The 25,305-nt window shown below is 41.9% G+C and overlaps 1 protein-coding gene across 3 annotated transcripts in view; it reads right to left on the bottom strand.

Annotated features, from left to right (window-relative positions):
• The window catches only part of arhgef25b (Rho guanine nucleotide exchange factor (GEF) 25b), a 41,870-nt gene extending 16,722 nt beyond the window's left edge, over window positions 1-25,148 (bottom strand). Inside the window, exons 1-4 of one of the 3 annotated variants that reach the window (XM_011474675.4) lie at window positions 25,017-25,148; window positions 24,132-24,237; window positions 621-943; window positions 420-524 (exon numbers count right to left, since the gene is read on the bottom strand). In XM_011474675.4, the coding sequence (XP_011472977.1) occupies window positions 420-524; window positions 621-943; window positions 24,132-24,237; window positions 25,017-25,037 (555 nt within the window). In that variant the 5' untranslated portion in view covers window positions 25,038-25,148. Of the gene's footprint in view, window positions 1-419; window positions 525-620; window positions 944-20,765; window positions 21,120-24,131; window positions 24,238-25,016 lie in introns of those variants that run through there. The other 2 variants (XM_004068563.5, XM_020703044.3) reach the window with 2 other exon arrangements.
• Window positions 25,149-25,305: the final 157 nt, after the last annotated feature.

Here is a 25,305-nt window from a genome sequence, read left to right as displayed (position 1 = left end):
AAAATTAAACTTGCATAATATAGATTTAGGGGCCACTGTTTACGTGATTTCAAGTTTTTATTGATTTTTGCATAAACTGTGGTTCTGGCTTATGAAAGGCATTAAAACGGGATTCCAGACAATTAGAAAAACTGTGGAGAAATCTGCCCACATTTTTCAGGATGTGTTTTAAAGTGATCATCTACTAAACTCAAAGCACCCGCACAGGTTCCCCACATGTCATTAAATTGGTTGAGACAACAGAACACAACAGTTAAATTAAAATGGTCTCTTTTTTTCCTTTCTATGAAACAGCACTTCATAGTGAACTTGAACTGACTTTTGCTGTTCTAAAGTCTGATCTATAGACTTTGACTAGAGTCAGGATGTTTTGCATGCACACAATAGAACAATAAAATGTAAAAAGTGAAGGAATTTACTAGACTCTGTGAGTCTCTGCTTTGCTGGCGTTCACATAAGCAGTTCTGATGGGACAGTGGGGATGGAGACGGAGCCGCTGGGTTCAGAAGACCGTTTTTCCACTCCTGCACACAAAAATAAACAGTCATTAAGAACAAGCATGTCAGAAATGCAAACCCAAGAATGTAAATGTAACTCCTTTGCCCGTCTTGAAATCTTACCATGTTTCCAGAAGTCAGTGAGGATTGATTATCGTGCGTCTTCAGAGAACTTTGCCGGGTCTCACTGTGGGAAAAAAGCACCGGCGGCTGCTTCTCTTCTGACCTGAAGATCTGCTTGTCCACTTTGTCTGCTTCAGTTCTGGCACCAGAGCTCAGCTTACGGACCGGGTTGGAAAGCCATTTCTTCAAGGTGCTCACAGGATGGCGTGTTCCGCTGAAGGAGGAGGGTGAGCAGGGGCTGGTGCTGCCTGAGGCTTGCTGAGGCAGAGATGCCACAGACGGGCTGACGCTGCCGTCACTGTCCGCCACAGAGTACGACTCTGCTGCAGAGGGAGGGTGGAGAGGGGGGAAAGAATAAAGTATTGTGGTGCATGTGGTCTGAGGTCAGATGCTGCAGACAGAGTCCCGCACAAAAATGTTCAATTTCCTGCTTTAAGCCCCAACTGTAACTCTGGTGACGGGAGCTACTGTACATCCTCATCCTGAATCTCTGAAAACAGCAAATACAAGAATGTGAGCTGACATTTCTGAGATTTAGAGTGATGAAGTGTAGCAGCTTTCGTTTGCACATTTCCTGCAGCCTAAAAGAGGATCAGACTTTGAGTGTTCAATTTAACCTCCAATTCCATCAATGTAACTGGACCAGAACCACAGAGGACATCACTTCACAAAGCTGGATTTCATTTGCAACTGTGCAGAATCCCACCAGAACCTCAGCCCCACTGTTGACCCCAACACAACTTTTCCCTCTGCCTTGCTGACCACAGCAAAGTGGGGCCCTATTTGGTAATTTCAGACTTTCCCAGAGACCACTTTCCCCTGTCAGCTCATTTATGTAAGCTATAATCCTAATGACAAGCTTTCAAGAAGCCAGCATCAAACTGGGTCAGCCATTTGTCCAAGCTGTCTGACATGATCTAACCAGGGCACAGTACCAAACGATGAAAAAGGCAAGGTTATGGATTTGATTTTCGTTCTGTTCTATATCTTAAATAAAAAATAAAAAAAAACATTTTCATTTACTAAAAGTATGTGAGGACATTTTAATTTGAGTGTTTATAAAGAAGTGACCACTAAATTGATGTGACCTCACATCATTGAGAAATCAAGAAATTTGATATGGGCTACAACTGCAATTTTCCTAACATGTTGAGAGGTGGATGTGTGTCGTAAAACCACAAACTCATTTCTATAATGGGGTGCATGAAGCTGAGAGGACATGTGGATTATTTATGTGTGAGTGTTCAGTTATTCTGAGTGGTGAGATGAGCAGATAAATAGTCAACTTGACTTCCAGATGAACTGCACAGCAAGCAAAAGACGTCCAACCTGTCTAGAAACAATAAAGTAGTCCAGAGTTATTTATGCTTTAGTTTTTATTCAAGTTGCTTTATACTTTTCTGGAGTCGTGGGAATTTTTAACAGCTTTTTTTAACTGTTTTATGAGATATTTAGAAACAACATGAAGCAAACCCTTAATGTCTGTAGCATGCAAAATTTAATTAAAGTGTCGAAAACACAGATTGTACTGATTTTTCCCCAGATGTCCAAAAACAAGCTGAGTCTTTTCCCTGATTGCACTAATATGAATTTAACAACAACATGCTAAATGAAGCCCAATTAAGCCTGTACTCATGGACTGTTGCATTTCTCCAAAAACTTCTGAACATTGCAATTTAGGTACATTTCTAGGAATATTCCTTTTAAAAGCTCAAACTTCTCATTTAAAACAAAGTTTTCCGTTTATTTTTTTTCATTGTTAAATGTTCTTGATAAGCAGCCAAAAATCTTTCCTGACTGATATTTAAAGTAAAAACTAAGTTGTTTCTAAAAGTCTTTTAAAGAAACATTGTTTTTTTTTTGTTTAAGTCCTGTCCAAGCATTGGTTTATACTTTACTGAATACAGAAAAAATACATTTATTAGTGTGGTAAGTGTGTAAGTTAAGGTAATTTAAATGGGAATTAAATGTCTTCCTGTCAGTTATTAATATTTAGCATATTTGTTCATAGATTTATTCATCAATACCTGCAAAAGCCAAAAGTGTGTTTTGTTTTAGCCAATAGTTACTAAGCAAATGACCATAAAAGATTAGTTTAAAAAATACATTAAACATATATAAAACAAGCAAACGTAAGAAACAAAAAGGAGTTACTTGCAATCCAAAGTGTCTACCTGGTTTTTATTTCCTGACATTTATCAAAACACCATTGTTTTACATTCATACAAACCCCTTTATCTGATCTTGAATTACATTTTGAAGTGTCTCTCATTGTCAAATCAAAAGTATTGACAAATTTCCTGCAAGCTGAAACATAAACCCTTCCTGTTCCTCTTTCTCAAACGGAACCACTGATGCCTGAAATGTTTTCCTGCACATCAGAGACAGATCGGGATCATTTGCAGAGATCTCAGGCTTACAGTCTAAAATTCTTCAGTGAAGAACGGGACTCAGTTCTAGAGTTTATGGTTCAAAGCTTTTCCTGTTGTGAGCCCCCTCTCTACAGACCATCCACTCTAAAGAAACGTACTTATCCTAATGTAAGAGATCATTGATATGTTACAAAAGACCAACTGAGGATAAAATATGACTGAAAACTTGATTTCAGTACTGCACTATTGATTTCTAATTTAGAATAAAGAGCACAATAACAATGCAGGAGATGCTATAAAGGTAGCTCTTTGACATTTAAGCTAACTATGAAAGACAGAACAAGACTTTGTTTTCGGAGAGCCAAAAGGAGAGGAGAGCACACGGGAGAAAACATTCAAAGTGATTTGCAGGACAGGAATTCAGGTCAGTGCTGCGAGTGCTGCACGTCACTGTGGTTCAACAGTTTGAAACACAAGAGCAACAAAAACAACTGGCTGAAATGAAGATAATTGTGTGTGGTTCTTTAGTTAAAGCCACTTTGTGTGAACCACGGCACAAACCAAAGCTGGTCATGTGTCTGAGCTCTCAGTCTGAAAGACCAGAAAAAAAAAAAAGCTTCCCGGCTTGTTTTGTAATTTCAGTTTTTTTCCACTTGGAAAAAGAAGTCATTTCCTTACATTGTCCTCCTGTGTAAAGGTTGTTTTTCTGTACATGATGTATGTTTGTTTAAACCATAATCTTTGTGAATATTGCTGGGAGAAAACGCAGCCGACAGACTGACGAGTACTTTTAAATGTTTTTTGCAGCACTGTGACAGCCGTGATCATGAGAAAACCTAGCCTTTGCTTTTGAAGGAATCTGATTTTCATGAGGCGTTTCTGTCACGCCATTTCACGTGCATAAAGTAATGCAGGACATTACCTTTAAAGTCTACAGCAGTGGTCCCAAACACCCGGGCTGCAGACCAGAACCGGTCCGTGGGCCACTTTGTATCGGGCCACAGAGATTAAAAAAAATGCATAATCAATCACCTCAATCATTTCCGTATAGTTTATTTTCTAATACGAAAGGAAGATTTACTTTGAAAAACTGCCGGATTCAGTTCACCAAATCTGTCTGTCTTGACATGTTACGTGACTGTAAGCAGCTGTAAGTAACGCTGTAAGTAAAAGCTAATGAAAACCAAAAAATAAAATGTATTTGGAAAGTTTCTTCGGGGAGAAAAGAGTCAGTGAGAACACTGGAGAAGCGTCTTCGACTCAAATAAACATAAAGCTGCTATTTTACAGACAAAACTAGGAGTTTTCCACCAAATATGGATTTACAGTTTTTCACTCGTACCAGAAGCTGCTTGCTCTGCCTAATATGCGGCAACTGACGTTTGAATGTTTCACACACACAGAAAATAAAGTTGCAGACATGGAGGATTTACGTTTGTATTGTGGTGTTTGCTACCCTTAACTTTGGGCTTCACAGCCTACAGACTGCGGTTGCTAGGGGCGTGGTCTGATTGTTCAGTGTGTGTATATATATATATATATATAAAACGCCCCTCTCACCCTCCGCGGGTGGTTTCTCCTCCAAGCTCGGGTCCTCTAACTGAGGCCTGGGAGCTTGAGGGTCCTGCGCAGTATCTTAGCTGTTCCTAGAACTGCGCTTTTCTGGACTGAGAGGTCTGAGGTCTTTCCAGGTATCTGTTGTAGCCACTCCTCCAGCTTGGGGGTTACTGCCCCGAGTGCTCCAATTACCACAGGCACCACTGTCACCTTCACTTTCCAGGCTTTCTCCAGTTCTTCTCTGAGTCCCTGGTATTTCTCCAGTTTCTCATGTTCCTTCTTCCTGATGTTACCATCGCTTGGCACTGCCACATCCACCACAACGGCTTTCCTCTGTTCTTTATCCACCACTACAATGTCTGGTTGGTTTGCCATTACCATCCTATCAGTCTGGATCTGGAAGTCCCACAGGATCTTTGCCCTCTCATTCTCTACCACCTTCGGAGGTGTTTCCCATTTTGACTTTGGGGTTTCCAGTTCATATTCTGCACACATGTTCCTGTATATTATTCCAGCCACTTGATTGTGGCGCTCCATGTATGCTTTACCTGCCAGCATCTTACATCCTGCAGTTATGTGCTGGATTGTTTCAGGGGCCTCTTTGCACAGCCTACACCTTGGGTCTTGTCTGGTGTGGTAGATCTGAGCCTCTATCGCTCTGGTGCTCAGGGCTTGTTCCTGAGCTGCCAGGATGAGCGCTTCAGTACTGTCCTGTAGGCCAGCCCTTTCTAGCCATTGGTAGGACTTCTTGATATCAGCCACTTCAGTTATGGTCCGGTGGTACATCCCATGCAGGGGTTTGTCCTCCCATGAGGATCTGTCCTCCAGCACTGTGTCCTCTGCTCTCCATTGCCTGAGACATTCACTGAGCACACTGTCAGTTGGGGCCTTGAGCTTGATGTACTCATGCATCTTGGATGTTTCATCCTGGATAGTGGCTTCTACACTCACTAGTCCTCTGCCTCCTTCCTTGCGGCTAGCATACAGTCTCAGTGTGCTGGATTTGGGATGGAACCCTCCATGCATGGTGAGGAGCTTTCGTGTTTTAACATCCGTGGTCTGTATCTCTTCCTTTGGCCATCTTATTATTCCTGCAGGGTATCTGATAACTGGCAGTGCGTAGCTGTTTATTGCCCGGGTCTTATTTTTGCCATTGAGCTGGCTTCTCAGGACTTGCCTTACTCGTTGGAGGTATTTAGCTGTTGCAGCTTTCCTTGTTGCCTGCTCCAGGTTGCCATTTGCCTGGGGAATTCCAAGGTACTTGTAACTGTCCTCGATGTCTGTGATTGTTCCTTCTGGGAGTGAGACCCCTCCTGTGTGGACTACCTTGCCTCTCTTAGTCACCATCCGGCTGCATTTCTCGAGCCCGAATGACATCCCAATGTCAGTACTGTAGATCCTGGTGGTGTGGATCAGGGAGTCAATGTCACGCTCGCTCTTAGCATATAGCTTGATGTCATCCATGTAGAGGAGGTGACTGATGTTGGCCCCATTTCTGAGTCGGTATCCATAGCCAGTCTTGTTGATTATTTGGCTGAGGGGGTTCAGACCTATGCAGAACAGCAGTGGGGACAGAGCATCACCTTGGTATATCCCACATTTGATGGACACTTGTGCAAGTGGCTTCCCATTGGCTTCAAGGGTGGTTTTCCACAGCTTCATCGAGTTTCCTATGAAGGCTCTTAGAGTTCTGTTGATGTTGGACTCTATATACTGGCTGGGTAGCTCGGTTGGTAAGGTGCAGGACTGTCATGCAGGAAACCCGGGTTCGATTCTCAGGGCGGAATGAACAATTAATGGCAATGAAAAATGGGGCACTTACCATGACAATGGATATATATATATATATATGCCTGATATGAACTGCCATTTTATGAACTATTATTTTATTATTTATTGTGTGTGTTTGTGTGGGTTTTGATGCCGGACACCTCAATTTCTCCCTTGGGAGATAAATAAACTTTTTCTCTATCTATTTTCGGTATTTTTTCTGTACAAAAAACTAAGGCAAAAAAAATTACTAACAAAATGCATTTATTGGTTTTACATAACAATACATAAAGTTGACCTATGTAGGTGATTTGCTTAATAAAATAAGAAAAAACCCCACCGGGGCCACCATGGACAAGCTTCCCATGGTGGTGGGATCCAGCCTGAGTCCCACCCAAATTTTGCTACAAAGAATTCAAGGAAAATGCCCCAGAGCCTACAAGAGCAGGAGGCGGAAGATGGCTCACTGACTGCAAATCCAGTAAGGAAGATAGGATAGGAACAGACAACCAGATTAATGATTAGTATACCGGAGGCGCCAATAGTTATAGCAGGACCCAAGCTCCAAAAGTCTGTATGTGGTTAGGCAAAAGTTCCCGCTTATTATGGCCTGCAGATACACCAGGGTAGGAAAAAGTGCCTGACGAAGGGACAACAGGGGAGTCGCAACGATAACTACTTCTTGAAAAGTAGCCTGAATCAGTCGACTGAGGTTCAGCAGCAGGACCCACACCAGTCTTCAGGACATCAACACACAAGGCAAAGGAGAACAACTACAAGCCAACACGTCCCACCCCTCAATTGAAAATAAGATTTTGGGGCGAAGGCCATTGGTCAGGTGGCCGAGGTCCTGCGACAAGACTCTGTCAAAGGAGATGAATAACAATCTCTGCAATATCCTTGTAGGGATCAGATGCACCACCATGAAAAATTGGAGAGAATGGGCAACGTCATCTTCACATATGGAATGGAACGGTTCGGAGTAGTCGAGGGCAAACAATCTACTCCGACAATCCATACCAAATCCAGAAGGCAAAAAGAAATAGACTGGCTAATAAAGGAGAGGCACCAGCTGAAGAAACTGTGGAGGAAGGCCACAGAAGAGGAAAAGGAGGGAATAAACCTGTGGCAGGAAGAGATCAAGGGTAGGCTTGCAACACTGAGAAAAGGGGAAAACCTCCTGAAGAAACATAGAACAAAGGAGCAAACAAGGTCACGCTTCTACAAAGACCCCTTTAAATTGCAAAGAGTCTCTTTACAAAAGAAAATACTGGAAGTCTCTCGGCACTCAAGGGCGTCCTGGAAGAGCATCTTAAAAGATCCTGCACAGATGAAACCAGGAACAGGTTTAAGTCCCACCTGACATGCCATCACGGAGCACACCAGAATACAAGCTAGACACAAGTCCACCCAGGTGGAGGGAAGTGGTCAAAATTTGCGTAGGGCAAGGGCCCTTGGCCCCAATGAAGTTCTATACCGGCCCTACAAAAATGCCCCAGCTGTCCTGCAATTCCTCTGGAAACTGATGAAGGTCAAGTGGGAAAAGAAGGAGGTTCCAACATCCTTGTCAGAAATTATCTAGTTCCACCAGATTGGCCTCCTGAATATTGATGGGAAAATCTCCTTCAGTGTGGTGGCTCATGGGCTATCAAGCTACCTGCACAGAAACAACTTGATTGCCGCAGATCAATCCAGAAAGCAAGCTTTTCAGAAGTGTCATCTGGCATCAGATTCAGCGTGCCAAGAAAGAGAGAACAGATCTCTATGTGCTGTTCCTGGATCTTGAAAACACATTTTGCTCAGTCCCCCACAAGTTCCTGTGGACAGCCTTTGACTATTTCAGAGTCCCACCAGCTCTTACAACCCTGGTAAAGCCCTACTTCCAGGATATCCAACTCTGCGCAACGACAGTAGAGTAAACTATACAGCAACACCTGGAAGTGAGAATCATGGCTGCTCTCTCCACTGGCATTCACCCCAGCTGTAGAGGTCATCATATGGGCTTCTCAATGGTTGGTTGGGCTGAGGCTTCCACCGGTCTCTGATTTCACTACACTGACAACAACAGAGGCTTGCACAGTACGGCTGTTAGGACAGCTTCAGAAGAACATCGAGTTGGCTCGAAAGCCGAGCAAGTCCAGAAGTATCTCCATCGTCAAGGAGAAGCTGTCAGACCATCGCTTCCACATTGGAGATGGGACTGCGAGGGAGGCTCAAAGGCAGACAATTAAAGACCTCTCCAGGGTAGCTGAGAAGGGGAGTCAGTGGCTGTGGATCAAGAGGAAAGACCTGACCGGGGCCTCCAAATGTCTTGTGGCTAATGGGGTGAACCTGGAACGCTGGGATTCACTGCTGAACCCTCTGGAGGTGTTTTGGGCCTATCAGTGAAACACTAAAAAAGGAGCTTGTGAGCCAATTGAAAACCCAAAAGATGTCACTATTTATTTGCCTGCCAATTTCTCATCAGTGCCCTAGTATTTATTGAGGGATAATAACATCTAGTCCTGCACAACAGATCCAGATAATACATCTGTTAAGGCCACATGAGCCTCAAGGGAACTGCAAGACACACCTGCGCTCCCTTTAAGATGCAGACGGGCCTCTCTACAACCCTCCACAGACCCAAACAACCTAAAAACTCTACAGCACCGGTCAACCCCAGAACAAGAACATAACTAAGTAACTAAGGCATAAGTCACATTTCATCCATCCATCTATTGGCAATTGTCAAAGTGTTCCCAGTGGTCCTTTAACCCGTGAGAACCTATGGTGACATCAGTGTAACAGAAAAATATCAGAAATGTGTTTAGCGGTCCACTTGAATTGTGGTTTATTCTACATTATTTCATTTTTCAGGAAAAACGGGTCTGAATTTTATGGGATAATTATAATTATGCTGTTTTTAGCCAAAATCAAAAAGCCTGTGTCGTCTTCCAAGGACATAGTTTCTGCCGAGAGGCAGGAGTTCATCAGAAATTCACCTCTGAGTTGTGAGCGGGACTGTTAGCACCAGCTCAGACAAGGAAACAAAGATGTCCCTGGCTCTATTTTCCTGCAAGTGGATACATCAGAATGGAGCGGAGCACAGAACTTGTGACCCGCTGGTTGTTGCTCCTATATCACTGTTACAAGCTTTTTCAAACTGCATTTTATGCTCATGATTCACAACTATTTGAGTTAAAAATACTCAGAAACGCAGTTTTACGCTTCTTTTTTTCTTTTTTTCCTCCATCTTTAGAAAAATGCTACATGAACAAGCTAAACACTTGTTTTCTGAGGCTGCGCCCTCCGTTGCTTTTGGGGGGAACTTTATGAAGAGTGGTTTATGAATGTCCGACCGCCGGAAATGTAGGATGTTGAACCCAAATCCACAGCTCTAATGGTCCATGAATGGATCATGGTGTTCTGAGAGAATTCAGCCATGGAAATTATTACAAAGGCTGTGATGGGGCGGTTGACCACCTCCGCATTCCAAAGAGACTTCAGACTTAAATCAACCAATATGTTAGCAGTAGAATGGAAAACAATATTTTGGATTGTGGATGTTGAATACTATATTTCTCATGTGGAAGCCTCAAATTTAGGATTTCTTAAGCTCGTATTATAGAATGCCAAGTGGAGCTAGAATTTGGATGTTACTTAAGCTCTTATTATTAGTATGCAGATGGAAGCATCGTATTTATGGCCGTTAAGCTCGTATCATAGTACTTCAGATGGAAGCGTCAAAATAATGTATGTTACGTAAGCTTGTGTCATAGTATGCCAGTGGAAGCGGCGTCGGATTTTGAATGTTAAGCTTCGTGTCATCTATCAGGTTGGGTAATGGCGGTTTCAATTTATGGTGCCCTACAGCGTCTTTGTGGACATTGGCTACACGTTCAACTTGCCTGGCTCTTTTTCTCTTCTATCTAGATAGTATGTTCCCTTCGTGGCGCTGTACTCGAACAGGAGCGGATCTACGTTCAATGGTGCCGGGTCACACATAGCAGATCCACTATAGCAGGGGCCGGGAACCTATGGCTCGCGAGCCATATATGGCTCTTTTGATGGTCACATGTGGTTCGCAGACAAATCCTTAATTATACTTTTTTTTTTCATTAGACCAGTCCTTCTCGGGCGCGATGCGATGCCAGAGGCGCGCCAGTAGTAGCAGTGCTTAGAGAGAAAACTATCTGTTTACTATTATCTATTATTTCACAGAGTTTGTACCACCCGGAAACCTGTGAATTGCCGTGCCTAAAATTGCGCTCCCGTCTCTGAGGAAGAGCGCGCAGTTTCGGGGATGGGATGTGTGAGTAAGAAAGCAGGGCGGGGGGGGGGGGGGGGGGGGGGGGGGGGGCAGCAGGTGAAACGCGCAGGGATGGTAAAAACATAAACCCGCTGCCCGTCACTCACTGCAGCGTGTGAGTGTGTGTTTGGTTCCATGTCTGTCTCACATCTAAAGAACATTCAGACCTAAGATCCCATTTAAAGTCTCAACGCCTGCATGAACGAAGCAGAAACTCACCACGTATCAACCAGACAAGACCATCAGCAAAACCACCACGAGAAATACTCATCACTTATTAACAACAGCATAATGATGTTATTTAAAAAGAATCCACAGACTTATTGTTCTTTAAAAATATTGCAATCACATCAAATGCACACATTCACTTGTATATTAAGTTTTGAAACATATTGTCGCGGTCTGAGTTGGACTGGGTGGCTGTTGGGCCAGGTTATAAATTCTGGAGTTCATGGAACACATCGATCAAGCAGAGATCTGATTGGCCCTCTGTTCTGTCGCTCAGCCTGTTGTTAGGGAGTTTGGACCAACGGGGTTCAGCTATGGGCTGAATAAGGGAAATGGGAGGACTGGATCGGGAGCAGGGAAATATAAAGTTGGGAGAAGCGCTCTCGTCTCGGCGGGAGAGAATAAGGAGTTGCTGAATTAATTGTACGGCGTTTGTTGCGGTCTGCAGTAACCAGAATAAAGAACCCTAAAAGAGCTTAAGTCTCCGTGCCTCAGTGTGGGAAAGGGACACTACATTATTGTATGGCTCTTTGGAAATTACACTCAAAAATATGTGGCGTTTATGGCTCTCTTGGCCAAAAAGGTTCCCGACCCCTGCACTATAGTGTGTTCCCTTCGTGGCGCTGTACTCGCACGGGAGCGGCCCTACGGTTGATGGTGCCGGGTCACACAAAGCAGTCATACTTGTAAGTCTGAATATGGAATGCCTACGAAACACACTTCATCCGACTTTACACACTGATTTTACATTTACATTCTCTTCAACCTTGATGATCTTTTGGTGTTTGGGGATGTTTTTTACCCTAAAGTTTTATGGACATCTTGTCTTATGTAATTGAATGGAGCCTTATGCCAAACTAAAATGTAAAATTAATTGTATTACTGCATGAGTTGTCTGACTGAAATAATTCTGACTAAAGATCCTGCACTTGTGACACTTTGCATTCTGTCTTGTCAAGCAACAGTTATTTCCCAAAAACAGAGTTGTGACTGACAACATCCAAGTCTGTAACATATTCCTCTCTGTGCAAAGATGCTACACCAGCGGATTTTTTGATCTCAGCACACATTTTACTTTATATGAGTTACTGTATTTGTTTAGTATTTGTTTACATCGTTAAATAGTGGAGGACTCCAACCACTAAACTAACAGAATGGACAAACTTTTAAACGGAGGTTGCTGCATGTATTTGTTCATGAAGTTGTTCAAGCCTTCAGAGTGTGGACTCTCACTGAGGCTCTGCTTCATGAAAGATGTGACCCTAGAATAAGAAGATAATATAACAGCAGAGCATTACTGTGCTGCACTAGCAGCCTTTAAAGTGCAAACATAACATATAAAGTATTTAATTACAACAGCATCCAGACTTTAAAACAGAAGACTTGCTCTGATGTAAAGCCCACCTCCGAATCCGAATGAGCTCCACATGTTTTACACCACTTATGTCTGCCATGAACAGTAAAAGTCTGCAGCTTAATTCACTGTTTGAACATCTGCTTTTACAAATGAAACCCACACTGTTATGGTTGCCCCCTTTGATGTTTTTTAGTTTTTTATTTATGTTTTTTTCCCCATTTTTTGCAGGTTGGCTCAACTACCCCAGGCTCCAGTGGGTGTGGCTCACTGTATCTGATTCCTCTTTGTCACCACAATTGCTGTATCGCATTTTAAGTTTCCAGGTGCAATAATAGTACCGGAGTTGGAGGTGTATGCTGAGATGATTAAATTAAGGCTTGCCGTGTATATTTTTTTTAATTCAGGAAAAGATTAGTCATTTTGAATTTGAGGATATGTACCGGTACAATCCTGCTTTAAGAGGTTTTTAAAAAAACAGCGCTTTTTATTTAAGGCTTTATGAACAAAAAAAGGCAGACCTAAAAACTGCAATGTGTGAACGAAACGGCTCTTATCTCATATAAATATATCTCATATTTTGCACTAGACCAGTGAATGCAATTCACTTATTTTTTCCGCCTCTGCATTTCCTCCCAACACAACAGCATCCTTTACCGTAGCGCGTTCGAAGCAAGTGAATGATCAGGATGTCGCTCATGTTATAAATAAACGTTGAAGACAATCGCGTTGTTTTAAAAGTATAAACGCAGCTCAGACGTTCATCATAGTTTCCGCGGACAGTGACAGGCGAATCCAAACTTTTGTGTGAATAAAACGCACAATTGTAGATAGAACTGATGTGATCGGTTGGCTCTTTAAAGTGAACGAAAAGAGCCGGCTTCTTCCTGGGAACCGATTTTTTCAGTCTTCAGCCGCTCTTACTTGGTCAACACGTGTTTGTGCTGAACAAGGGAGGAGTGGTGGCGAAAGCTCGTTACATGTCCAGCAACACAGCGTGTGAACGGAGAGAGTGCCAGGTACAACAAAAGACTAGAAGAGACTCCACTCTTTATCTTAGGTTGAATTTAGACTGGACAAGGACAGAGTCCACTTAATTTCCTGAATCCTTGCGTTTGGTCTGTGTTAACAGAGCACCTTCTGATTCAGGCGTTGGAATCCCTGTCGGGATTATTTTTATATCTCGCTGACCAATTTCAAATGTCTGTATCAACGTCAGGTACAACACTTTTTACTTGGTACTTTGGTACAGTGGAGGCATGCTGCAAGGAGACTGAGGAGACCGCTAAGAAGGTACTGTGATAAAAGTTTATGAAATATAGATTGTCGGGGAAACCGTGAAAAGCAATGTGTATCATGTTAGGAGTTGTTTTAATGAGCCTGCATTCATCTGACCGCATTTGAATAAGTTGCTGTGTCTCATCGTTGCTTCGTTACTGTGTTTACATCCCGTAATGACCAGCTACGGTGGCCGTTTTGTTCCAGTTGTTCCACTCCAAGCACCGAGCCTATTCAGACTGAGGAAACTCAGAGCAAACCAAAGCTCAGTCTAATTGGAAACGAACCAAGCCGACCTCGAAAGATGGGTCTGAGGTGCATTCAGACTGAAAATTGGTTCTGTCTTATCAACGGAAACTAACTCTGGTTCACTTCACGCCGGCCAAATGTGTCCTTAAAATGCTTTTTATGTTTAAATTGAGCTAGAGGCTGCTTTTTTCGTTGTTATGAGACATGCACTACTTCATTTATACTTAGATTGGGTACCAAACAGAAACTCTGTGCCATGTTGCTGCCGGTAACATATAAAAACATGGATTGCGGTGCTTTGTAGCGTGTCAGATAAGAACGAGTGAAGCTGCACAGCAGCGAATGCACGGAGCATCAGCCAAAATGCTATCGGCAAAGCGGGCCTAAGTGCTGCAGAACCTCCCAGCAATAGATTCTAGTATAGCGACCTGATGGATCAGAGTGATGTGTATAAGGCTCTGAAAAAAGACCAACGCCGTGGCGATGAGCGTTACTAGTTTAATGTAATTAAAATGTTGCAGCGCTGCAGACTGTGATGTAAACAAAGCATCTTTTCCACATTAAAGCAACTTTCCTTCATCCTGTCACGCTCCCTCATCATAACATTTTATTGTTCCTCAAAGAATTAGTGTTTTATTTCCCCCCTTTATTTTTTAAGCACCGTTCAGACTCCTGAACCGTTTCAAAGTTCTGGAGAAACTACATTAAGATATATTTAAAATAAACAGCACTTTACTAACTTAATCATACTTTTAGAATCTTATTGGTCAAGCCACATTCATTCCTTTTTTTCATTTACTGAAATATATTTTGTTGTGGAAATCAGACCATGTTGACTGTTCCCTTTTTTATATTTTAAGTTACCAAAATAAAAGCACTACAAATTTGCCTGGGTTAAAGCAACTTATATATGAGATCCAGTTGCAGTGCTTAACACTGTAAGCATTAAATAAATTGAATTTGACCATTTTATTACAATGAAAGACGTCTTGAAATTCAGGTAGAGTTTTTTTCTCATATTTTCTCATATTTAAAAAAAAAAAAGAAAATGTGTTCCAGTACAATATCGGGATTCGTATCGTATCGCCAGACTCTTGCCAATACACACCCCTAGTATTTCCTGTCAGAGGCAGCGTGTCAGTCTGATGTTTTCATGTTGTTCTGTGCATCAGTTTCCGTGTAAATCAATTGCTATCCATGTTCCAGAAAAACACAGCTCTGCCTCACAGAGAAACACACAACTTCCAAGCTGTTCCGGTAAAAGTCGTTGATGTGTGAACCTGAACACAGTTTGGGCTCTCAGGACCCGACTCCTTCTCGTAAGGCTTTAAAAGATGACTTAGTCATGGAGGTTTTTGAACCTTGGTATTTCTGGATTCTGGGCAGACGTTCAGTCATGACTGCAACACATTCTTGTCAGAAAACTGCTTTTTAATGCCCAAGTATTCCAAAAAGAATACAAGGAGAGTTACACAGATGGAGAAATAGGACACATTAAATAAAACGTGAAAGACAAAAATATAACAAACCTAAAAAGCTATTTAAAGACCCAAATAGAGAAGGAAAAAGGTGTTGGACCCAGTGCATTCTGTACATGTTTATGGAAGTGCCAGAACTGTGATGCGTTGAAATGGTGACGTTGACACATGCAGATTCAAGGCAGCTTTCATTTTCACATTTCACATGTCTGCTCGCAGGATTTGTCGGGGCAAGGCAGCTCTGAGAGCCACTGCACTGTAATCTCCCCCCAAACAACTGGAACAACAGAGGATTTAAGGGTCAGGACAGTAAAAGGGACATGATTGTCTATGCATGTGCCCCCCGCCCCCCCTGCTGTGTGCATGTGTACAGCTGCCTCTGCTCGGAAGCTGTGGCCCAGCATTTGGGAAATCACTTTCAGTCACAAACACATTCAGGGAGGCAAAACACGATGATGCAGTCCAAAAGAAAACACTCTAAAGCTGAAGTCTTAAATAAAAAGTGACATTGATTTAAAAATGACTACGTTTAAAATGCAAAGTAAAAACTACATATTTTTGCTGGCACACACATGACTCTTGACGTTTGTTTGTATCATTTCCTGATGAATTGAATCATTTATGATGAGAGTGGAACCTTCCTCATCAACGCAAACCTGCTGAGATGAATCAATCCTAGATGCTTCTTTAATGTTCAATACTTCATGAAAAATACAGAGCCACGCTGGAACCAAACCTAAGCAGTAACAGGTCTGAGTCGGTCTGAAACAACGCTTCTATGGCAACCAGTCTTGTCAATCAGGAATGAGCTTTTTAGAAACCCACACCCCTTTCACGGAAAGCCGGCTCGGGAGGATCTGTTAAACGTTTTGAACGTTTGACATCTGATTGGTCAGTTTATAGTTTGAATAACTGTCAACAAAGAAAAAAAGATCATGTAAAAAATAAGGATTATCAAGAACATGTTAAAAACAGGTACCAGATTAAGAATGGTTATTCTGACCAATAAAATGATTGAGTTACAGCTGCTTATTTTTCTATAGAAGTCAATGGGATTTTGGCCTCTTGTAGCCAGGGGGGAGGAGTCACTCAGTCCAGGTCTTAGATGCAGTCATATATCAGGTCATACTTGTTGAATAGGAACTGAGAGGATCACCATCTATAATAAAAACATGTTCACCATCATTTCTGACCCACGTCTGTCAGTCACATCTAACAAAAACTTTTCCTAAATTTAACAAACTTGTAGTTTGAGATTGCACTGGACTTAAAGAAAAACGCTATTACCTTAGGTTTGTCTTTCTTAATCTTACTTTATTTGCTAAATTAAAACAGTTTGTCAAAAAATTGATTTCAAAATCAGAACCTGCTAAATTCCTTTTTCAGCTTCTCTTCATTAAACTGCCTGAAAGTGATTTTAATGTCAGCAGCTGGTCCTTCATAGTCCCTCATCAGTGACTCCGACTGTTTCTGAGGAAATGTAGTTGTGTTAGAAGAGTCTGTTTTACTCATTTATTCCGTTTTGTTGTGGTTTGTTACTGTCTTGAAGCTTTGTAGGACCATCAAACTGGAAAACACCAAAACTTTGACTTGCTAGTTACTTAAAAGAAATACCGCAGATCATATTTCACTCAGCAAAGTCTAAAAAAGGAGAACAGAGAAGAGCTAACAGGCAAAGAGCAAACGAGCTTCCCTCAACTCCCAGTGAGGGCAACAAAAAAAGATTTATTGTCTCACTTTTTGTCCCAACAAGAGAGAATTTTTCAATCTTAAACAACACAGCATTGTTGTTCTGCTGATGTGATTTATTTACTTAATGTTGTGCAGGGCGGGAGTTTCACGCATGTACCTTCTCAGCCAGAACTGTACTGAAAAAAAGACCAGCGTTGTAAGCAAGTAACTTTTATCCAATCTACACATGGATGGCCTGAAATATAGAAAAGCAAAATTTATTATAAAAAAAACACACACAAAAAAACCTTTAGTTCAAGTCAAACTCAAGGTTTCATTTGTTCATCAGTCATTTACTACACTAGTCAAAAAAATGAAACAGAAACACGTTTTAGTACAGATGTTGTAAACTACCTAATGTAGTAAGTACTAAAACATCTACAGAAGCTGGTGGAGGAGCCATCACATCTTTGCTTCAACCAAGAAATGACTTTAAAATGTTTAAAATCCCAGTCTGATCATCTTTTGATCTATTTTCAGAGTTCCCAGTGGTCTTTTCATTATGATTATGCCATTTTTAGCTTGAATCTAAAAACTTGTGTCATTTTCAATAGGACCTAGTTTCTGCAGAACAGCAGGAGCTCATTAGAAATTCACCTCTGACTTGGGAGCTGCACGGTGGCACAGTGGTTAGCGCCCCGGTTCAAGTCCCGGCTGGGGGACTTGAAAGAGAACATCAACTGGAAACCTTTCTGTGAGGAGTTTGCATGTTCTCCCCGTGCATGCGTGGGTTTTCCTCCCACAGTCCAAAAACATGCTTCATAGACAACTCTAAATTGTCCATAGGTGTGAGCGTGAGAGGGAATGGATGTGTGATATGTGGCGACAGACTGGCGACCTGTCCAGGGTGTCCCCTGCCTTCGCCCACAAGTGGCCGGGATAGGCTCCAGCAGCTCTATGACCCCGAAAGGGACAAAACGGAAGAAGATGAATGAAAAAATGAATGACTTGTGAGCAGGACTGTGGAGCAAGCCTGCTCTCACTTCCCAACACTCATCTGTTTACAGCCTCTCCCGCTAGCTTAGAGCAAGTATAGGGGCTAGATAGGAGCTAATTATCCAGCCGTACGGCCTGGATCAAGGATCTGGATTCCAGCTCAGACGAGGAAAACAAAGACGTTCATGGATCCAAATGGTATTTTTTTCACCTGCTCCTGTTTCACAATATAAAGAAATGCAGTTTTTAGTATAATTTTCTGTATAAATGTCCTCCATTATCAGAAAAATGCCAAAAGAACATGTTAAAAACACCAAAAACACAATTTTCATTGGAATGAGTCTTTAAGTTTTTGTCTTATCTCATTTTCCAGTTAAATGCACCATTTATCTTTTTTCATCTGGTCTGGAAACACAAACACTAAAACCTAATGGAGTGTGTGATTGCGTTATTTAAAGAAGTTGAGACGATGACTCACTGATTCTTGCACCTCCACAGCTCACCGATCACTGGCACAACCACAGATGCTGTGATCCAGATGTGACTGAATCACTGATGTTTACTTTGGATATTTGAAACCATTTCAATTCAAGCTGAATGCAGATCAAGATAAAGGAGAATGTGAATGTTCCTCCTTTGTTTCATTCTACTGGCAGTGCACAAACACATGAAGCATGATGGAGAGGTCTATTTATAGATTAACCCGCTCTACAGATTTCTAAATACAGTCAAATCTTGCTCTGTTGTAATTGTAGAACAAAACCCATCAGTGCAACTTTTAAAATTGATCAAGTGGTTTTCTAGCTGGAAGGAGACTCTTAACCTGTGCTTTGAAGGATATTTAAAGCAGAAAAACTATTTTTTTCCTAGAGATGCCGTTAAACTGAGCCAAAGCTTTTGTGTCTGATGGATTCTGTAGGTCAATACTGAGGACTAGCAGTCATCAGAGGAGCCCTAAACTAGAGTGGAGACTCTTTAGTCATTCAAATCCGGCAAGGGAAAGCTTCAAATCTAAACACACAAAAAATATACTTTCATGATCCTGACATTTAAAGGGTCAGTTTAAAACCTTTTAATAAATGACTAGAAAAGCATTTTTGTGTATTGTAAGCTTTAGACTCAACAGGATCTGTAAACCAGAGGGGAAAAGTCAGTAGAAGGTTTCGTCATCTGAAATGAGTTGTACCGGGGTCACATGTACCCGTACGGGTGCTGCGGGTTTTTGGGATTTTCGGGAAGGTCCGTGGAAGGTCGTAGAGAGGAGCGGCTGCATGTTAAGGTGAGTGCAGTTTTGTCTTGCAGGTCCCCTCGTTTGGCCGCCTTAAGGGCCGTTATGAGGATGGAACGTATGATTGTCATCAGCGTGGTAGGTGTAATGTAAAGTGTTTGCAGGGCTTCACCTTCGGGTGATGCTGTTGTATGGTCCCCTTTACGCAGAGGCCAGTGTGCTGCTGCTAGTGAGGTGCGAGTTCTGCCTCCTCATTGACCGCGCACAAATGCTACTCGCCAGGGGTGTAAATTAGGTTTGGGTCTCACAAATGAATTCATCTGTGAAACCCAAAGAGGCAGAGTGCTGCAGACACAGATATGGCCTGAAATGTTCAGGGAAGTCCTGTCTGCTCCAGTTTACTCAAAAACAGGAAAGGTGGTTGGATTGTGTGTCAGAGGGTGACAGGAAATGCCCCATAGAGGCAACTCCACTGCTTTAAAGGCAAAGAGATTTCACTCTCTGATCAGTTCAGGAGCTTTATTTGTTTTTAAACAGCATTTTATTTGAGCCAAAACCTAAGAAAATTCCCAAACTAGTTAAAAAGAAAGCTTATAAGGCTGTTGATGGTGTCTTTGACCTCCATACTAAGAAACGAATGACCATTTTTGACCCTTCATTCCTTCAGAGGGAAGTACGTGAGAGAGCTCATTCAGATCATCATTCAAACTTGGGAGCCGCCATCTACAACCACAAATCCACTTCTAGCTCCCCAAATCTCCACAGGAGCAGCTAAAGATGAGGGCCTTCCTCAATTAAGTCACTGCAGTGTGATGATGAGGGTGGGACTAACACGGCTGGACATCTGTCCCACCCACACCCGGCTTAATCCTGACTCTCCCAAGACTTTAATCAGCGACCTTCCAGCCTGCAGCTGGATGTCACTCAAGGTTAAAACTTGGGCAAAGTCATAAAGCCTTTATTTGAAGCAACATTTTGAGCCCAAACTCACTAAAGCACATCGCCTAAGCATTAGATGTTCAACATTTACACAACAAAAATATGGATTCAGATTAAAAATATTGCTTCTATTTTCTTTTTTACAGATCAGATATCTTCCAACTGAGCCAAAATATCAAAAGGACGACGGCACAATTTCGGTATATGTGGTCTCTCTATAAATGATCAGACTAAGTTTTATAATAAATTATAACTGAAATGATGGATTTTATATAAGAACAGGAGAAGAGTCCAGAAAGCCAAAGTCTTTTTACTCAGTTCAGTTTCTTACAATGTGCTGCTCTTCTTGTGCTTTCAGACCAGCCGATGTCAATCAATCATCCATACTCTGACAGTTTGCTAGTTCATCACAGGACCTCATGTAGACACTCAAATTCACCCCTTGAGGACAATTTAGCGTCACAATTGACCTATGAAGCAATGCACAAAGACAACATGCAAATTCTACACAGAAAGGTCCAAGCTGGGATTTCAACCAGGGACTTCTTGCTGTAAGGCAAGAGTGCTAACCACTACACCACAGATAAGCACATGCAACCACTACACCTACTGATAATATATATATATAAAGATAAAAAACAAACTTAAAATATTGTTTAGCGCTTACTTTGAAAGTCAACCATCAGTTTGATTGAGGGTACTTTGCTCCAAAAAGGACAAATCTTCAGAGAACGTACCTGTACCTCTGACAAAGCAGCAACCACACTGGCGGAGCAGTTTCCTGAACAGATGCTGACAGCCACACCCTCGCTGGTGGTGACCCCCTCTCATGGTTACCCACTTCTGCTGCCAGACTCGACACTGTCAGTAGCAGGCATAGCGTTGGACTCCAGCACACTGCAGTAGTCCACCGGGGAGACGAGAGCAAACGCTTCCAGAAACCTTCACAGTCATTTTCCAAATGTGAGCAAAAACCCCTGAGACCCGATTTTATCCCATGATCTGATGGCAAGCAGCTGTGAAAGTAGAGCGATGGCTCTGAACCTCTCTGTGTGGTGAGATAGTGGGTAAAGATCAGGAGGAACTGGACTAAGTGAGCGACAGGGAGGCAGGGCGGAGGAGGGGCTATGATGTGGGAGGGATGGTAACTACCACGCGGTACTGCTGTGCCAGCATCTGTTTGCTGGTCCCTCTCCTCTCCCGTTCTGCTCTCCTTTCACATAAGCAGACGCCCTAAACGCCCTTTTCTCAGCTTCTGTGTTTTTTTTTACAGTTGTTTGAGCAACGATGAACACATTTTAGATAAATGAGACAAACCCGTTCCACATTCCTTCAGGCTCAACTTGATTTAGGATGATGTCTGCCTCTGCACACGTTCAGATGTGCTTCAGATAAACCTGAGGACAAAACTGCACAGGAAGAAGTCACGACTTTCCTATAAAATGGCATTGTGAGGTTGGGGTTTGTCAGTGATTAGATACCAACTCATTTTAAAGACAAGACAGAGACTTGCTGAACTTTTTCAAAAAATTCTGTCACTTTCCGAAGCACCAAGGAGTTTTGGAGTTTTTTTTCTTTCTGTTTTGTTTTTTAGGAACAAGGGACAAAGCACAAAAGCACATTGATCACGTAAAACGTGGAAAGCCGTGTTGTGCTAGATTATAGCAAAGTTTGCACATTTCTGCCTGTGGTCTCAGAAAAAGTGAGAACAAGTAAAAGCAAAACTATTACAATCGTGGAAATTCAACGAAGTGAAGAACAAACAGAGATCATGAAAATGCATAGCAGAGCTGAACAAAACAGCCCTTTTTCATCCCACTTTCAATCATAAGCCTTAAAAACATGTAAACAACAGGGAAAGGGGATCTAGTGTCAAAAAAACCACCTTGCCTCTGAACCATTGACTGTATATGAGAACTGGACTGAGTAACTTCTCCCCCCTGGCATTCCAAACAGGAAGTACAAGAAGCCAAAATGTCACTCAGTCATTCTATCGGTCAGAATAACCATTCTTCATCTGACACCTTTTTTCTCACATCAAATTCTTGATAATCCGCATTTTTCATGATATTTTTGTTTATCACAAGTTATTCAAGTTATAAATTGACCAATCAGACGCCTCGGGAAAAGCATGTGGCGCCCGCTGGCCCCCCTCCTCCAATGTTAGAAATGCAGAGCCCCCTTTCAGTGGAAGGGGTGTTGACTTCCGATAAGCTTACTCCTGATTGGCGACATTAGTTGCCATAGAAACACTCACTCAGACCGACTCAGACCAATCACTGCAAACTAATCTCACCTGGCTCTAAACGTCGGCATCTGTATCGCGGAGAAATGGGAACTGAATTAACGGATTTATGGTGGAGTGATTAAAAAATAATTACCAGCATGAATACTGTTCTTTTCCACAATTCTTCTTTGTTATGCTTTGTTCTGCACACTTTGTCCCCTCAGTGAAAGTCTCTACAGTCTGTCCAGGTTTGGGCTGTCTTTTTGTTCCAGTCAAATAACAATTCATGCAAAGAAATTCCTCAGTGCTACAACTCTTTTAAAGCAATTTATTAACTGATGACGAGTCAAAAACCAGGAGTTGGACTTCCTCAGTGCAGACAGAAAAATGCATGTTAACATGAATCCTGCAGGATTCATTTTCATTTCAACCAATTTTCATCGGACACCATCATTATACTCAAAATTAGGCTCAAGAACATCACCAGCACGGCATCAGATATCTGTAGAAGAAGGATTTACCCACTTCCTCTGGAACCACACAGAACCGAATGAAAACTGAATTACAAGACCAGGCCTTCAAGAGAGTGCCATGTTCCCAAAGGCAGTAAGACCCTGCAGGGCTACACAGCTGCAGATGTGCAAAAACAGCTGGAACACAGGTCTGTGTTTTCTTGTGTTAAAAAAGCCTAAAAAAGAGACGGAAAAAACGGTGACAAAGTCTAAAAGAGACTTTGTCGTTCTGAGTCTAGATGAAAGATGCCAAAGGGACTCAAAAAGTTGTTAATGATCCAAACCTGATTTTTAACACTAGTTATAACTAGTAATAAATAATTGAATCCCAATTGAATTGAATCCCACTGCTGCAGTCAAAAGTGCATTTCCTTTGCTATGGACAGGGAAACATGTGGAAATGTCCCATTAATAGAGCAAACTGGCAGAGAGATTTAATGTCAAATCCAACATGATCCTTTGAGCTCAGCTCTGCAGTTAAATGCCGTCAGGATTGATATTTTAACAGATATGAGCAAAGACGGTGTAAATCCAAGCAAGGAAAACATCTGGAAAGAGGGGTAGAAAAAAGGATTGTTCTGCAGTTCGTGTTGTTTTCTTCTACAATAGTGTCAAAGAAGTTGAGTAAACACAAAACAGAGTCATCCGAGTCCACAGACGACAGATTACAGCCACAAAAACAGAACATGCTCTTTTAAGGCCGTGTCACACAGTCACTACGTAGATTTTGTGCATTTTCCCAAGTATAAAATTTCGGTTTTCATGATCCACGCGTGATATCTGTAATTCATACGTGTTTCCACTGATGTATAACTTATATCGCGTAGACAGTGCACACATCACATTCAAATTACATAATTGGCCCAGGATGAATTCTACAGAAACAGTGATATGATCACGCACGGTTCATGTGCTCTGTTGATTTACGTGTTCTTTGCGTGGTTTATTCGTACTTCTTCCGTGGTTTTAACGTGCTTCATTCATAATAAATCTGTGCAGATTTCACGTGAAGACCACATTTTTCTCACTTTTTCAACGTATATTCATGTGTGACCAATTTTCATCCGTGCATAATGCACAAAATGTACACAGTAGGTGTATGACACGGTCTTTGGCCATAACCTTTCAAAACCCTGCTGACGTGATGATCCACCACAGCCCAACAATACTGATCTCCTCATGGTATGATATTTGCTTTTGTATATTATGTTATTATTGTGGCATTTGTTACTTAACGTGGTGTCAGGAGTGCTTCCAGTGCTGCAGTCTGAATGATGTGAGAGTCAAGTCTTTTTATGAAATCTACTCTGTAAGAGTCCTGTGGTGGGGAAAGCCACCAGCTGCAGTCACGTTCTCTGTTGTACCTTTGCATCCGGCAGTCACACTGGACTTCCTGGCCCACTTGAACTGTGACCTGAAATTCTGATGGCTGTCATCCAAACGACGCCCCACTTGGCAGGACTCTGAAATCTTAACAGGCCAGAGAGAGCATGGATGAGGAGGACACGAAAAACACCAATAGCTTGTGAGTGTTATGAGGGTAGAATAGACTTGTTAAGGTGATGGTTGAACACTGGTGTCATTTTTCTCCTCCTTTGCCTTTTTTATCTGCTCTTCAGCTGTTTCTTGTCCAGCCTGTGGAATTTCCCTCAAGCCACAGACTGATCAGGAAACTGGACGGCATCCCAACTTTGAGCCTAAGAGATCTTTAAGGGAATCTAATGAACACCAAACACATTCTGACCATCACTTCCGTTAAAGAAAAGCAAAAATCAAAGTGTCGTGTGCCTTTCTGGAGTCATTTGCTAAAGAATCTTAGCTTGTTTTGATTCATCATGCACAAAGAAGTAAAAAACAAAAACAAAAAAAAAAAACCAAGAGCATATTTTAACAATTTATGCTTGTTCTAACAAGGTTTCCTGTGGAGTTTTCTGTTTAAAATGGATATCACAAATCTTCATTTTCCAAATGTATTCAAAGAACACTGAGCGCTTTTATTTATGCAGTCACATCGTTCCCATAACCAATTCTTTTGTCTGCTTAGAATTATCCAAAACACATGTATTTATAAATATTTAAAATGTATTTATTTATTTATATAGCGCTTTAAATGGCACACAAAGACGCTTTACAACACATGAGAAACAGTTAATAAGAACAGAGCTAATACAATAAAAATACTAATAAAATACTAATAACATTTTATTTTGAAGGGATCTTTTCTTTACACAAACTATAAGCTCACTCACTCTATAAACGGCGTCCTCCATAAGTTCCTCGTCTTCCCCAGCACTTTTGCCAAAGTTTTCTTCTATGTCTTACATCCTTCTCAGCTTCCTCTTGGGGTCACCGGAGTCTTCACGTTGGCTTCATATCCCTCTCTCCTCAGAATACACAAATGCTTTGTTGTTTATGCGATTAAATGTGGAGAAGAACCTCAGAGTAACTTCTTCTCCGTCCCGATTGTCACTCACAGAACGGCAGGGCAGTCTGTGCTGTGCAGCATAAAGACAGCAGCGGCGTCCCTCCTCTGGGAGA

This window comes from Oryzias latipes, chromosome 5 (genome assembly GCF_053564925.1).
Source record: "Oryzias latipes strain Hd-rR chromosome 5, Olatipes_Hd-rR_3.1".
In the NCBI taxonomy this organism is placed as follows: Eukaryota; Metazoa; Chordata; class Actinopteri; order Beloniformes; family Adrianichthyidae; genus Oryzias; species Oryzias latipes.
The sequence above is the reverse complement of the archived record's forward strand: the minus strand, read 5'-3'. Positions and strand labels throughout refer to the sequence as shown.